At 35.6% G+C, this 16,417-nt stretch overlaps 1 protein-coding gene across 13 annotated transcripts in view; it reads left to right on the forward strand.

Annotated features, from left to right (window-relative positions):
• Positions 1-16,417, forward strand: part of CCDC138 (coiled-coil domain containing 138) — a 40,161-nt gene that overhangs the window by 8,915 nt on the left and 14,829 nt on the right. For 8 of the 13 annotated variants that reach the window (XR_011137495.1, XM_068925834.1, XM_068925889.1 and 5 more), the window contains 8 exons: positions 123-281; positions 4,922-5,041; positions 6,330-6,407; positions 6,487-6,597; positions 7,938-8,102; positions 8,874-8,990; positions 10,061-10,253; positions 14,568-14,744. Coding sequence is in view for 12 of the 13 variants with exons in the window: in XM_068925834.1 (XP_068781935.1) it covers positions 123-281; positions 4,922-5,041; positions 6,330-6,407; positions 6,487-6,597; positions 7,938-8,102; positions 8,874-8,990; positions 10,061-10,253; positions 14,568-14,744 (1,120 nt within the window). In the remaining variant the exon portion in view is untranslated. The remainder of the gene's footprint in view (positions 1-122; positions 282-4,921; positions 5,042-6,329; positions 6,408-6,486; positions 6,598-7,937; positions 8,103-8,873; positions 8,991-10,060; positions 10,254-14,567; positions 14,745-16,417) is intronic. The other 5 variants (XM_068925879.1, XM_068925894.1, XM_068925896.1 and 2 more) reach the window with 2 other exon arrangements.

Consider the following 16,417-nt stretch of genomic DNA (forward strand, 5'->3'; position numbering starts at 1 on the left):
GTAACATTCTGTATAATTTTACCAAAAGCTAAGGACATCTGTGGGGAAACATTCAAATTCAGTGTAAATTGGGATAACTTCATGGTTTTTAACGCCATTTCAATGTTATCTTCTTGATACAGCAAGAAAATTCAGCACAGCAGGAATATGCTCTGCAACTCCAGAAAAGAGAACGTTTTCTAACTGAGCGCGAAGCACTGCTTTTTAGACACGAAGCAGCTTTAGCCAAAATAAGAGGCGTTGAAGAAGAAGTTCACACAAAATTTCAAATAATAAAAGAGGTATATATTTTATAGTATGTTTGCTGTACTTGCTCTTTAATTTGTTTGTAGTCATCTTAAGTCATCATGTGTTGAATGGATATAACGCGTATTTCTTCCACGTGAGAAATCCTCAAATGAAAGATAGATATATAAAAAGATAAAAAAAGACAGAACAAAATAATATTGTTATGGTTTTTGGTACAGTTTCTGTTTCAGAAAGGTGCGTTTAAGTCTGATATATAGGTGTATTCTACCATTACAATTTTGAAAAGAAGATAACCCATCTTTTAAAAAAAAATACACGACTTCATTATATATATTGGAGAAAAAAGTTATGATACTGAATCTATAACTGTGCAGTTTACGTGAATATCTTTGCATGAGCTGTAATTGAAATAGCTTGACTTGAGAAGTTTCAAGACAGTGAGGTTATAGGACACAATAGCTTTTGCAAAGAGTATTTGCAAAAAAAACTCACAAAAACCTTGAAGGAAGAAAAGATCAACCTAACACTGGGGGTATGGGAAGAAATGAAATAATAGGATTTTGCTGTGAGATGAGATAGTATCTAACCCTGGTTATTATAGGGATTTGCTACTGAAATTAAGTCTTGTAAAAAGCTTTGGTTACTATCCAGACTGCCAAGAGAAGTCTATAAAGTGCGTGTACTTTGTGTCAAAACCACAAGCTATGAAATTAAATTTCTTTGAAGTGTGCAGATAAACCTTTCCCATAAATTGTGGAGGGAGGATGGAATATACTTTAAAAAGGCAAAAAGTATCGTGGTGTCAGAGGAGTAGGACCTCAGATATTTCAGATCATCTGGGCTTTAGGAATGTCGCACTGGTTAGAGAGCTGGCTGATGAAACGATCAGTGGCTATCTATGAAAATTTGTGGAGGTTAAGTGACTTATTAAGAGACTGGAAAATGTGGTGCCTTTCTTTTCAGAAGGGAAAGAGTTGTAGACCCATCAACTTAGTGTCCGTTCTCAGAGGAAAAAAAAAGTCCTGGAACAAATTATCAAACAAACTATGGGAAGCACAGAGAAGAAGAAAATGTGCTAAATAACTAGCATGTATTAATCATAAATAAGTTGTTGAATTGATCAGATTTCCACTATAGCAAGGTAACAGGCATTGCTAATAGAGGTCTAGTAGTTCTGCATATGTCCTGATTTCATTAAAGCTTTTTAAACTTGACGTTTTCAGAAGCATATTGGGAAAATATAAAGTAGAGAAAAATATTATAGTTGGTGGAAAACTGACTGGGAAACAGTTCGGAGGTAGTAGTTGCCAGTACTTCGCAGTAAAGCTGCAAGAATGTACACAGCGGATTCTGGAAGAATCTCTTTTAGGTCCAGTACCATTCAGTAATGAATGGTGAAAGAGAACACACTTACCAAATTTGTAGAAAATAGCAAGTTGGGGGAATATGAGGTATGCTGGAAGAGATGGTTAGGATTAAAATTGATCTTCACAAATCCAAGATACGGCCTGTAAACAAGTAGACTGCTATTCCAAAGGCGTGAGTATAATGTAGAACATTCGAATAGAAGTACCATGTGCGCAAAAGCAGGATGATAAACAAATGCACAGGTATTAATATATAGGATGAATCAAGGGGGAAGATACTAATCTTCAGCTATGTAAAAGCTACCACAAAGAGGAAGAAACTAATCTTTTTTTCCTGTCTGTGCTAGATGGGAGAAGTACTAACAGGTTTAAGTTGACAGCAAGGGAAATGCAGGTTAAATATTAGGAAAAACTAGAACAAAATCAAGTTAAGCATTGGAAAAAGTAGTTTGGTAAAACTGTGGTGTTTCCGGTATCGGAGGACTTTAAAAACAGGTTAGACAAACAGCTGATGGGGTGAAATGACACGGTTAATTATATATATATAAAGTGGGATGGCCTGATTTTATTATGGCAATGGATGGCTTAGATAGCCTGACATCACCTACAGCCTATGGCTGGGTGACTGAATCAGTTCTACTTAACTTTTGGACTAGTTATTCTGTTCTAGTTCTTCCTAAAGTAGTTATTGAACCTCAAATAAAGGTCTTACATGTATAGAAAACAGAAGTGAAATACTGCGTTGGATATAGGGGTGCACGTAATTATATGTTTATATAGGCTGCGCATGCATTGGTATGGAAAGGGGATCTGTCATTTCGCGTCTTCTGAGGCAAAGGTGGGTTGGTGCTTTAGACAAGACTGCCCTGCCCACAGCCATTCTGAATCTGTTAGCTGAAGAAGGAGAGAGGTGTTTGAGAAAAAAGGAGATGTAGTTGGTTTTTGTGTATGATTAGGATGGAAGTTACTAGGCTTCCAAGCAGAAATATAGAAAAGGATCTTCAAGGCTTTCTTCCTTTAGCCTTTTACTGTGCTTTATTTTTGTTTGTCGTTTGCACATGTCAGAAAGAGGCTGTGATTGAAGATGGGACAGTAGAGAATTGAGTGGGTGAATGAATGAGGAATAGTGAATTCATGGCAGGGAAGAAATTAAGGGTAATAAATATAAATAGTTGGATTATTTTCAGTAAAATAAAACTTTGTTGTTTTATCAAATCTGAGATTCTTCAAGTGATACACTGATATCCGAAAAGATTAGATCTGAAATCAGATTCAGGAGAGTGAGGAAACTGGTAGTGGATATGTAGGTTGTAGTTAGCAATTCATATGCGTCTGTAAACCAGAGCACTAGTCACAGGATTAGTTTCTTGCTCTGCATGATTGAGAGTGAGTCTGCCTAGAAACACTACTTTAAACCTCAAAAGTTGCTGCGAAACAGAATTACCATTTTCTGTAATTATGATAAAGAATAAGAACTTGGTCCGAAGCTCATTGAAGTTGATATCATCTTTGTTTTAATGTGTTTTTTTTTTTCTATTGGACTTCAAGTCATGCTTTTCAGTGAGGAAAGAACTGCATTGATAAACATATTGAATGCAGTCAGGTAGCATGTGCTGTTGTGCACTAAAAAAGAGGGAGCCAAAGCTTCAGAAAGCATAGTTCAGGCTTTTAGAACGTATATTAATGGATCATAAAATACCATCATAGATTATTTTTCTGTTTTCTAGTAAGAGCTTTGAAATTAAAACCTATTTTTATTATCTAATGAGTAGATTTTGTTACAGCTACATACAGTATTTAGAGGAGGTAATATAAAAATGACTTATGGCAAAGGGATGAGAGAAAGTAGTAAGCCCATAGGTATTACTTGCTTTTAAAAATATATGTACTTTTTTTCTTCTTTAAGTTTCCTGGAATCCTTGAAATCTTTTCCTTCCTACCCATGTAACTAGTTATTTTTTAGCGGCCATTCTGAACCTGTCTTTTTTTGAAATAACTTTCAGAAACGATGCAATTTAGATTTTTTTACAGCCTTTTTGACTACCTCTTTACTCTGCTTGAGCAGAGGGGGGTTGGACTGGATCATCTCCAGAGGTCCCTTCCGACTTCAACCATTCTGTGACTCTTTGGAAGAACTGTGGACTCGAATAGGAAATATTTTCATCTATGTAATAATTGCCTTCAGAATTCTGATTCCCTGAGATGCTGAGCAGGCTTGCTGTTAAGCTATTAAAAACTCCTTAAGTAATCTTCTTGGTCTAATTTCTGTGGCTCAGCCACTATGAAGCATTGTGTAATTATTGTCAAAGGCCTGAATGCTCAGGCCTAATAAAGCAGTATGTAATGTAATCTGGAAAAATTGAATGTTTTCATTCACAGCATTTTTCTCAATGCCTTTTGTTCTTACAATTCTGCTCTTCTTGAGTGTGTTGAATGTTTTTGGTCAATTTAACCCTCCCCTGCTGGCCCCTGAGATTAAGCCAATTTTATCTGCAGTTGTGCTTAACTTGTAATTGTTTTGACTCTCCTCAGGTTTGACTCTTTCAAGGGAAGTATTTGAGCATTCGTTTGAGTGAAGACCATCTGCAACATTTTTCATTGTTAAGATCAATTCCTACATTAGCCTCTAAAATCTGTTCAAAGCTAGATTTTTTTTCCAACATGATTTTTTAAAAATCTGAAAACAAGGCTAGAGAAAGAGTAATGGGCAGTTGAATTTTATGGTACAAAAGACAGTTCTGAAGATATTCTCTCCAGTTGAAAATTCTCACAACTGTTGAGACAAGGAATGTTATTTACTGAAAGATTTATCTTATTGCTCTGCTTAGCCTCAATATTTTTTAAATTTAGCTGGTGTGTAAATATAGCTAGAGGTTTTTGATCAAGCTAAAACTTTTCCAGTAGCCAGACTACTTGAGTGGGGGAGAGCGGAAGATGATTGATTAAAATTTCTGGTTAAGATGGATACAGGAAAAAAAGATACTATAAACAAAAGCTTTGTCATTCTTTGTCTTTCATAAACCTTTCCCACATCTTACTTATTTAAGGAATGTAGATGTTCATGTGATCTGTGTTAGGTAGAACGTAGAAAGGATAAGACCAATAGGCCATGCACTGGGAATGGTTTTTGTTTTTTTTTTTTGGCTCTCTACTGATCACGTGCAGGCTTGGCCATGTAGAATTACAGGCTTGATCTTTGAAAGTTAGTCCTAGAAGTTTAACACTAAAAAGGTACTTATTTTAAAATTGTTTATAAAATACTGTATTGTTATTCCTCGTGTTCATAAAATCTCTTATTTCTGTAGCAACATGAGGCAGAGGTGAAACAGCTGACAGAAGCCTTAAGAGAAATAACTAAAGAAAATAGGAGGCTCAAGTCATCGTTTGACACCTTGAAGGAAATGAATGACTCCTTAAGAAAACAGGCAAGCTGGTTATTTCCTGTATTCGATAATTCTGATTGTTACAGTCAACAATTTTGAATGTTTCAAACAGCTTAAATTTGCAAAATTATAGATTGTGTTTCTGTAAGACAAGAATCTTGTGATTAATTCAAAGTAGTTTCTGTTCCTTTTTGTAGTACTTACAATTTAGCCTATCTGATCTTTCAGTATTTACAAAGTTGGACTTGTTCCTCTGCCCAGCTAGCAACAGCTGACTCTGAGGAAGGACAAACCTACGTGCTCTGAACGAATTGAGACTGAATGGAGAGAAAGTGTTCTATAATATAGTAGAATAATATAACAGGACGTACTCTGTGCTGAATTGTTCTGTTGACTCTGTTGAACCAAAACATAATGCGTATTTCTAACATTCATGATTGCTCGATGTTTTCGGTTGTTTTTACAAATGTTGACCGATGCAGTGTTTTCTTGGTTCTTAAAGACAAGCTGAGGCAGTAATTCACAGTAATACAGAGTTAGAATTTTTATCTCACTTGAATATTAAATCTGACCTAAAATGCTGATACACAGAGTGCTATCTAAACTATTTGACTGTTGATCTTTCAGTGAATCAGTTACAGCTGTGATACTCTGAGCGTGATAAAAATCTGTACTGCTTCCTAATCTCTATAAGATCTGTAGGTTTTTTCTCCTGGCAGTTTTTGCAATGGTAGTATGTTCTTCATGTTAACAAGATCTGTAACGTAGCAAATGTACTGACACTATGAATGAAGTAATTAGGGGGCTTCCATGATAATCATACTGTTCCTTTTAGTGTATTTAGATCATATTTCTTATATCTAAATGGAGGTAATAGGTTCCTGTATTTCTTTTCTCACAGAGCAAGCAATTTTTGTGGTATAGTCAGTCTAATTGTTTTATCCTGTAGAGAAGGAAAGCTTCAACCTTCCTCTTTCCAAGGTGAATTATAGACCGTTTCTGAAATTCTTGTTCCATCTTTGTCTCTTCCTGAAAAAGTAATTATACGTCAATAAACGTGTAGTGCCTGTATATTTAAACAGGCATTTATAGTGCTTTTTCTTCCATTAAAAACTGGAAGGATAAGGCTGCAGATCAACAAAGAGCTTATTTTTTAAGGAAGTGGATAATGATTTTGTTTTTATAGCTGTACATACTCAGAAGAAGAAACTTGAACTTTAAATCATTCAGCTGCTCCGCAACAAGCATTAAATGATTTTAGGGTGATGATTAAGTAAAGAAATGAATTTTGAATCTATAGATATTTGACGTTATTTTCTGGTTCTTTCAGTTAAGTGATGTAAGTGAGCTGAACAAAAAGTTGGAAGGTCAAGCAAGAAAAGTACAAGCTCGTTTAGAGAATCTGCAGGTAAGGTCTGTTCTTACAGGTACCTGCTTCCTTTATAGGAAACAAGTGAAATATAATTCATTGTTATGTTTTGTTGTAGAGGAAGCATGAATTTTTAACGGTACAGAAGTCTAAAGATATATGTCAAGTGGTGCAACAAAGCAAGCCTGTCAAGCAGGAAAAAGGGACAGTAACATCAAAAATTGCTAAGGTAAGAATTGAGCAAGGTAGAATATGCATTCTGAAGACTTTATACCATGGAACGTTCTTTATACCTTCTAGAAATTAGAAAATGTAACTTGCAAATTTATTCTAAGAGTGAATTAGTTACGATAATGGCAGATAGATTATACTGGCAGAAAAGACAGTTAACTGGAAGAATTAAGTTTAATCAGTTGTTAACGTTCATTGGATTTTATATTGTATATTTGTATATTGTTTATTTATATTGTGTATTTTCCTCTTCTCACCTTATCTTTCATTATCCTTCTTGAAATTATATCCTACTTAAGCAAAACTGGTTTATTTTGCTGTGTCAGAGCAAATCTTAATGCATTCTGGTTATTATTACAGTGTGAGCACTGTTCTTACCAATATCTCAGCTGAAAAAGTTAAGTAGTCAGATGTCAGGTAAAGAATTTTAATTTTGTAAGCCAGAGTCCATTTTATTGCTGTTTTTTTTTTTTTGGAGAAATAGTCTTTAAGGAGGGAAAGAGAATAAACACGGTGTTTGTACATAGTTGCAAAACAGTTACCTCTTCTTTGAAACATCACGTTATATCCCTTAATGAAGTACTTTCTGTCTCTCTGTTGTTCCGTTTAGTAGCAACTACTCTGGCAGTACTCTGCCAACACTTCCACACTGGTAATGATTTTTTTTCAGCCAGAGACTAAACAGTGAAATGACAAAGAAAGAGAGGCATTTACGCCATCCTACTTAATGAATAGATATCAGATGCCTTAAGAAGATGGTATCTTTACATAGCCAACAATGCAAATATCGTATAAACAGCAGGCTTACATATGTGTTAATGTACTTTGATTAAATGAAATAAAGCAGTATCATGAGTTATAATTCTGGGTGAAAAGGAAAACTGCTCTATGAAGCTAGGTACAAGAAAACTTTAAAAGTCTTCACACTGTTCGTGCAGCCACACTTTAGGTACCTTTGTATATTTTTCATAGCGTATTTCAGTGCAGCCACTTTAAAGGGACAGAGTGACAATTTCATGAGGTCTGTCTTATATTTTTTTTTAAATGCTAGTTACCCACTTAAATTGTAATAACAGTGGGTTGTATGAAATTAAGCAATGGAGGTCATACATCTGGAAATAAAGTATGCGTGCATTTTTCTGTACTCAGAAACCACTGCAAATAATAACTGAACTCCCAGATTTTATCAGGCATATGCTCATCCTCCCTCAACTTGTGCATAATGTTTCAGAACTAGTGTACTCTGATATAGTTCAATCTGTTACCATGGAAAATAGTCTGGTTTTGCAAATGAAAAATTTGGAAGCTGAAACATCTAACATTGTGGGTTTATTACAGGTACCACTGGATTCACAAGTTTATGAGCTTTTAACTGTTCTTATGGATTGGATCTCAGACCAGCACCTTAGCAAAATAAAAATACAAGAAGAAAGAGAGGACAGTCATAAACTTCTGTTTACCCAGAACTCCAAAAAAACTTACACCCAGGAAAAGTGTATGAAGGTAAAGGGATTTGCTTGGGTTTCTGTGTTTTGTTTTTTAAAAAAAGCCTTGCGTATAGCATATCTGCCTATTTTATACATGCTTTGGATGAAATGATTTTAGAAAAGCGTAGTTAATCAGTATTATTGGTCATTTATATTAAATATATTGTAATATATATGCGAATACATGTATATGGATCACTTTTAGGAAAAGTAAGTGCAGTGTTCAGTCTCAGCTTCAAAGTTCCAGTCTGTCTTCTACCTCAATTCACTTTTGCCAGCTGATAATATCTTGTATTGGGAATGCGTGCCGTGTGTGCAGGTCTAGTTTAAAATACTTTATTACCTATATTGAAAGATTCAATTAGTGACCTATAACAAGTAGTATTAATGCTATCTTTAACACTCATCTTCTTCTTTCTGGAGATAGCAACATTTGGAAATTGATGAGGTATTCAGAAAATATGCTTTTACAATTAATTTTCTTCATTATATTAAAGGCAGCCATTGGGATTGCACATGCTGAGGCGGAGCTCACAGAAAATATCCTGACTTTTACATGTAAACCCCTATATAGTCTAAAATCTGTGTATGTGTATAATTCTTGTTCCTGTACAAGCTCTGCCCAGTGAGTGTTTGCGTATACAATCTGTTATTCTCCAAGATGTTTTTCTTTGGGGGGAGGGGGAGGTTGGGGTTTTTTCTTCTTCAATTCTTTTTTAATAATTATTGCTAGTTTGCACAATAACTTCATACACTGCGTGTAATTTTACCTTTATATGTTTTTCAGCTTTTGCCTGTGGTTGCTGAGCAACTGCAATGGATGCCATTTGTGAATCCTAAACTACACATGCCTGTGATTAAATTTATTTACTGGTCTATAAGACAGCTAGACAGTGGTATGCAGGTAAAACAAATAGTAGTCTTAAAAATATCTTATTTTAATACTAAATTCCCAGAAGATACTCCTGTATTTTGTATTTTAAATATATATGAAAAATTGATGTTTTCAGATGGTGCATACCTTTCTGTCTTTGCAAAGTATAAATTCAGGTTCTTTACCACAGATACATGGCAGGTTTTTACATACGTAGGTTATCTCTGTTGTATCTAAGCATCTCAGAAATGATATTTTTACATATGTCTTTACAATAAACTTGTGAACTAGAAGAGGAAGTATTTTAGGACCATTTTATGAGTGAGACTTGCTCAAATTAATGGAGAATGTATGGCAAAGGGGAAATGGAATTCTGACTTCTTTGTTCTCTGCTCAGTGGCTTAACCACAGGACATTCATTTTTTCCTTTGATTGGACTCCTGCAATGTAAGGAAATAATTAGTAGTACAATAAAGAAAAAAGAGAGTAGCCACAGTATAAGGACATAGTCAGTTATTGCATCGCACTGTCAATAGGTCCAGCAAAAGTTGGAAGAATTTTTAAGTATCTTGAGCTAAAGCGCTGTAGAATAGTAAGCTCTTTGTTTCAGTGCCTGTAAGAAACTACATTTTAAACATGCATATTTTTAAGTTTCGTTCTGAAGTAGCGTTTCTGTATAATTTATAATGAAAATCTGATAGGATCTTGCGTGTGCGGTATTCTTGGGGTTTATATTTCAGCCCTGATTCTGTCAATGCTTTTACAGTACATAACTTTAAGCATCCCCAGAAAACGGAGTGTAATGTAGTAGGCGAGGCTGACTGAAACTCAGCTTGTTCTAGAACCAAAGGAAACTTAAGTACTGTCGGCACATCAGATGCCCTTACTGACTGGTCTTGCTGTGTGGTGTGTGTTGCTAATGCTCTTGGACTGCTTTTGGAACGCAAAGTAGTATCTCCTGCACAGAATTATATTGCGATAAAGGGTCAAAGCATTTGCTATTTAATCTTTAATCCCTAGTAGAACATATTCTGAACATAGTGGACCTAATTTTCATGTGTTTTAATGTTTACGCTAAATGAATGCATTGTTCTTAACAGCATGCAGCAATGACAGCAACGATGAGGAGACTTGGTGAAGAAGTTTTCAAAGGCGTAGCAAGTAAGGGAAACCTGCATAGTTCTTCTGAACAGTCTACTGAGAGTAAATCAAAATCAGCATCTTTCTTTAAGAGTTCCTTTATGCCTCTGAGGTTTCTGTCAACGTTAGTTGTGCTCAAGACAGTGACACAAGGTAAGTTCTGACTTATTTATTTATTTATTTATTTATTCCTCTCTTCCACTTTCAGTCCTGTGCCTGGACAGAAACCAAATATTCAGGGTCCACCAGTTCAATTGCACTGTAGTGTCTGATATGCTTTATTTGTAAAGGGTATTTTATTCAAGTTTAACCACCTTGTGAAGCAAAATATGCTAGAACAAATATGAGCCTTGCTATTATTAATTACATGTTATAATGTGTATGATCGCTTTAATATGAATTTTTGTTGTCAGAGGGATCAACATTTCTGAAGAAAGGGAAAAGATCCGTTGATAATCCTGTCAAACGGACACTATAGGAGTGATTGGATTTCCAAGAACTTTACTGCACAGAGTGGTCCAGCTAGTTGCTCTTTTGTAAGCTGAAATAAATAAGTGCCAAATTTCACACAGTTCTAGGGCTTCTTTGTCTTTTTTAAGCTAGTAGGTTATTTACCTATCCCCTGAAAAGTTGATCAGCTGCAGAGTCTTTGATGTTGCTTTTCTGATATAGCTAGGTATAAATGATGTATCTGTCTTAATTGATAAATTTGATGTCTGTCTACCCGTAGAGACACATCAGAAGCGTGTATAGAGATAGAAAGCAGCTTCTGTAATGGATTACAGTTCTTAGTTGGACTGAGTTGTTGTCCTGAAATTGCTTGGATGTTGGATGTAAGTTTAGCATGCAGCTCGTACCCTGGCACTTACCTATTTGCTGTCTCCCCTATTCTCCTATTCATTCCATCACTGTGAATGGCTCCCCGTCCAACATTACCAACACTGAAAAATGCTACTCTGTGAAATAGTCATTTCTTGGAGTGATTGTTCGTTTGGTTTTCACTTTGTTAAATAAAAATACTTTAAAGTTCCAAACTACCTATCTACCAAGCAAACTGTCATTTTCTCCCAAAATCTTTTAAAATACGTATGCTGATGTAGTATTAGCAATATATGATATTAATAAGAAGACAAATAAGGTCATACCTCCTCTTGTCGAGAGATAATACAGCACTGAAAATACTAACTTCTACTTAAGATCATTACAGTTGTTCCACTTGTGCAGAGTTTCTAGGATGCCATGGCAGATCTTCTCAGCAGGGCCTTCTTTGAAAAGAGAAATGATCTGAAAAGACTAAAAGCCCTTTCTTCAAAGGCATGACAAAAGTAGGCTATTTCTAATGAACTGTGAGTGTTGAATACTCTGAGAAGAGGCACAAACTCGTATTTTTACCACTTCCTTTCATACACTCTCCTGTGTAGGAAGAAAACTGTCAATTAATCTGATTCGTAGTGGTATTTTTTGAATTAAGTTGCAGATTAACTTTGGTCATTTGAACAAGTTCTTATCTATTTGTAATTTAAATATGACTTCTTTGAATATTGCACAGTAATGCTTGTTGCTTCCAGTTTATGCTTAAAGTTTCTTCACTGAGAAATCTGCTGATTTGATGAGTGGTCTAAAAGAATGTCTTATTTGGACTTCTGCAGTTAGCTTTCTTGTTTGACAGTACTGTTGTAATTCAGTAATGGACTGACTGATTGCTGTAAAGCAATCTTGTTTGCCAAAGCATCCCCTCTGAACCCTAAACGTCTTTCTCCGTTTTCTGTTATGTTAGTTAGAAAGGAAGTAGAGCTTCCAGTACAGTTTTCACAAAGGCAGGAAAACCTAAAAGTCTTGCGATAAGTTTCCGTCCTAGATCATCTTCAAATCATTGTACTCATCTATAGGTATTCTATCTAAGCTTCATACTACTGCAGCCGAACTGGAGTTGCACATGCGACAAGCTTATAGAAAATTATTATTGTTTAGGAACATGCATTATTTAATCGATTCGCTTGTTGGGGATGGAATGCGCTGTAATGCTCTCTGGTTATCCAGCTGAGCTTATGACTGTATAAAGACTTGATTTTTTTGTGTATTTATTTCTTAAAAGAAAATAAAAGTCAAATAGCCTCTTAAACAGAGTAGTCCAGACAGCCTCCACTGCCTGCTAGGGATCAAGGTAGTTGGAACAGGTGCATCATTTTTTTTTTCCCCTCCCTCCATATTGTTCCCAGGATCTTCCCGCCTTCCTCACTAGAAAAGAAGTATAATAGTAGCGTAAAACAGAATTCTCTACTTGCAACCAACATAGTTCTGTGTTGGCAAAGAAATAGGGGAAATTGGGTCTTCCCTGCCACTTGAGTTTGAGAGAGAAGGCAAAAGTTTCAAAATACACACTAAGAGTTAACAAGAATTCGCGTTGTATCTGGACAGGGTGAAGAAAAGTGTGGAAAAAAGCATCTCAAAGAAGAGAATAACTTCTTTCAGCTGATTTATTAGCTGCTGCCTTCAGGGTTGGCTTGTTCACCCTTCAAGGAAAATAGGGAACAATAGATGTTTGTATCCTTTATACGGAAGGCAGGAGGAAGACAGTAATTATATGCTGTTCAGAACAGGTATAAGAGATGGTTGCTGCCTACCTGCAGCTGTTTAAACAGTACCATGATGCTGTGTAACAGGGATTTTATGTAGGAATGAGGTCTACAAGGCTTAAAGTGAGCATCTCTATAACCCATTTCCAGCTCTTTGTGTTACAAGGCCCTTATTTTTCCTTTTTTGAAGACATTTTTAAAATAAAAATCATTTTGATAACATCAAAACACAATCATTTTTGCTTGTGCAGTATGATTATGACTGTGAGCAAGCTGATAAAGATGGCCCTGCATTGGGCAGGAAGTTGGACCAGGTGACCTCTGACTTGAGTTACTGGATGATTCTGTTTTTGTTCTCAGTATTTTAAAATGACTTTGAAAACTGGAGGTTCTGCATCCTCTTGGCAAGTGACATGAAGAGATGGAGAGGGGTTACAGAGGTGTTCGTTTGCAGGCTAACCTTGCAAAACCATGCCAAAATGTCAGTTTCTGCTTTGGCATCTGATTTTTTTTCTTTTTGTTAATCAGTCTTTTACATGATTTTTTTCTTCATCAGTCTTTGTACATGTTTTGGGCCAGTTCTTAGGAAGCAGAGATCCACATCACAATACTGCTGTCATCTTTGGCAGCCTGATTGACCTTAACAGGGATGCCAAAGATTTAAATTCCCTTGATATTGAACAAAATTCCCATTCCTGGAAGTGATCCCTCAGGATTAAGTGGATAAGCACATTAGTGTGTCTTTATGCCTAATTGACCTGTGCTGTATTTATATTGTGAGTACTTACAGTAAACAGAGGATTTAAACATTCTTGAAGACCATCCTGACACCATTAATGGGCAAGTATAGTGTTTGAGCTACCAGAGGGAATAATTTCAGTCAGTATATTTTGAGGAAGTATGATGATGACTTTTAAATTGAGATTCATACCTTTAGAAGTGTTTGTTAAAATTGGTGCAAAAACAATTGCAACACAAAAGATGTCGCTGCAGAGATGTCGCTACCCTAAGCAGATGAAAGGTGGTGATTGGAGTGAATCAGTTCCGCTTCTCATGATTGCTTTTTACTGCTAGCTTGTATAAAAGGGAAAATATGATCTGATGTTAAACATAGTAAAAAATTACTACGTATGATTTTTGATCACTCTGACAACATGGCACTAATGACCTACTCAAAGTAGCACATGTGGCGTAAACGTTTATCTTCTGTTTTCTTTCAACATTTCAGTATCCAGCAGGTGGCGCTGTAATTAAACTTTTGCTGCTGGCTAAATTGTTTCCATATATTTAACTTTTTGCATTTCATCGGATCAGTGTTATACCTAGGTACTGAGAAAGATTTGAAATCAGGATATTAAGAAAATGAGACAGGTTCATTTAATCTAAATTGTTGGTATAATTTAGTGCACTGTGAAATGGATGAGATATAAAATGTATGCACTGCAACTGGAACTTCTACAGATTTTTATGAAAAGGAATGTTGGTAGTTGCTCTTACTCAGATGATCCAGACCTTTACTGCTCCGGTAGAGGTTTTCCAGATGGTGAAATCAACACAGTCTCAAATGGCATCAATTTGTAATTTCTTTTCTCTCTTATGTAAAATACTAGAAAGACTCTGTTTTTGTAAGTACGTTTTATTTCGACATACGGGTTGTAGTCAGCTTTTTTGTCCACTTTTTTGAGTTAAAACACAACAAATTTGTTAAGGAACAAATACAGGCAGAGGGTATTTTTAAATAAAAGTCAACTTAATATCTTCAGCCATTTAACTTTTTGTTGTTTTTCTAGTATACATCTGCAACACTAAGTCTCAGGATAGCTATTCATGTGCTGTTTAGTAGAACTGTGATTATAAATTTTTTTTTTGCCTGCATTCTGATATCTTTCAGCAGATTACCTGGCTCAGGCATTTGATTCCCTTTGCGTAGACTTGAAGACAGATGAAGGAAAGTCTTTATTTTTGGAGTATGAATGTGTGCCTGTCATATTAAGTCACTTAAAAATATCCCGTAGAGGTCTGCTTTCCAGTGCTCTTGATGGATTACTTCAGATGACCATGGAATCTGGTAAATTTGGGTAATTTTAAAAAATAAAGTTATAGTATTATGATGAAAACAGGTGAGGTAAGCCTAAGTGCCAAATGAAAACAGTCACGTTATTACATGATTCTTCTGTATAGATAATCAAGTCTAATATTAGCATTCATTTCTGTCATGTAAATAAACTAGAAGTGTAAAATGTATTTCTGAATTGTCTGTCAGTTACTTGTCTTTTCTTTTCCCTCTCAGCATCCGTGTTATATATTTTGTCCTGCTTGCTTTCTGATTTACTGGTGTGATTGTTGTTGTTGTTGTTTATTTTGACTACATTTTATTCTCCTGTGTTACCATGATGTTTTTTTGCCAGTGGTATTTTTCTTTGAAGTCAGGCTTTGCTGAAGCAGCCATTTTATGTAAAACTTGCCAGCAGGATGGAAACAGCTTTTCTAGAGGAGGTAGTTATGTTTCACTGGATTTTACTCTGCTCTGGCCCTTTAAAAGGTCACGGTGCTTTCCCAAGTGATTGGAGGCTAAGAATTTGGTGATAACCAACTGGATGAACAGTGAGGCAGTAGGTACATTCCAGTGACATGTTGAATAAACCTTATGACTTTTTAATAAAAATCACTCACTGTCTTAAATCAGAGAAGAGGCGGGGCTGTTTTTCTGTTGCCTTGTATGGTAGTGGTAAAAACAGAAGTGTGTTTGTCCTGGGGTAAGAGCAGCATTGAATTACAAGCCATTTTGTAGTGAGATAAGCAGCAGAAAAGTTTAACAAAAGTTTTATTCTACGTCTTTGCCTGACCATGCAGTTAGTGTACCCTTAAACTAGATTATTTATATTCAGAGAGCTATCTCTGTTAGCTTAAAGCAGGAATTTATGCTCTGTTTTAAACTGATACTGGTATGCTGCCTTAAACATGAAGGAGCAAGCTATATACTAAAATAACGAATTTGCCAAAAAAGCCAACTTCTGATCAATAGAAGCCTATACCTCAATTTTTTTCCTCTAAGGTAAGCAATTCTAGGCACTCTTTCAACTTGATGGAGTATTTTTTCTGAGTCTGTATATGACTATTCCAGCATTTTGTTCAGAGGTGAAGTGATTAGAAATTATGTTAGGAAAAAAAAGTCGATTTTTGTTCTCTCTCTATGTTCTTTTCTCATGGCTTATTTTTAATACATTTTCGTAGAGCATTTTTACAGATGCAAAATTTTGATCATCCAGACTGAAAGATGTACATCAGATGTGAATGAAGTATGCAGAATTTTGCATTACCCCTCCTTACTGCTGTACATATCTTTTGTTACAGCAAGCGGTGAATGTTCATAGTTCTCTGTAGTTCAGGCCTGTCTAAGGCCCTCTTGTAGATTTCTCTTCTCTGTAAGAAGTTCTTTATCTTATCTTCCAGTGAGACCTAACTCTCCCTCCTTTATCAAGGAGTATTACTTAAGCTGCATAGCAAGAAAGCACCTACTGGTCTAAGACGGATATTTCTGTGCTTTGATAGAATTCATAAAAAGCGTGTCTGCAGTAGCACTTAAGCCCATTGACTGACTTTTTTGATGCTTATGTTTTCAGATTTTATAGGAATTTTTTATCATTCCTTTTACAGTCCACAGTGTATCTGGTACAGAGGATCCAGTATCCAAACTTGCCTTGCTAATTCATACATCACCAAAAGTCCTAAGAAGGCAAT

The sequence above is a fragment of the Struthio camelus genome, chromosome 1, assembly GCF_040807025.1.
Source record: "Struthio camelus isolate bStrCam1 chromosome 1, bStrCam1.hap1, whole genome shotgun sequence".
Classification (NCBI taxonomy): Eukaryota; Metazoa; Chordata; class Aves; order Struthioniformes; family Struthionidae; genus Struthio; species Struthio camelus.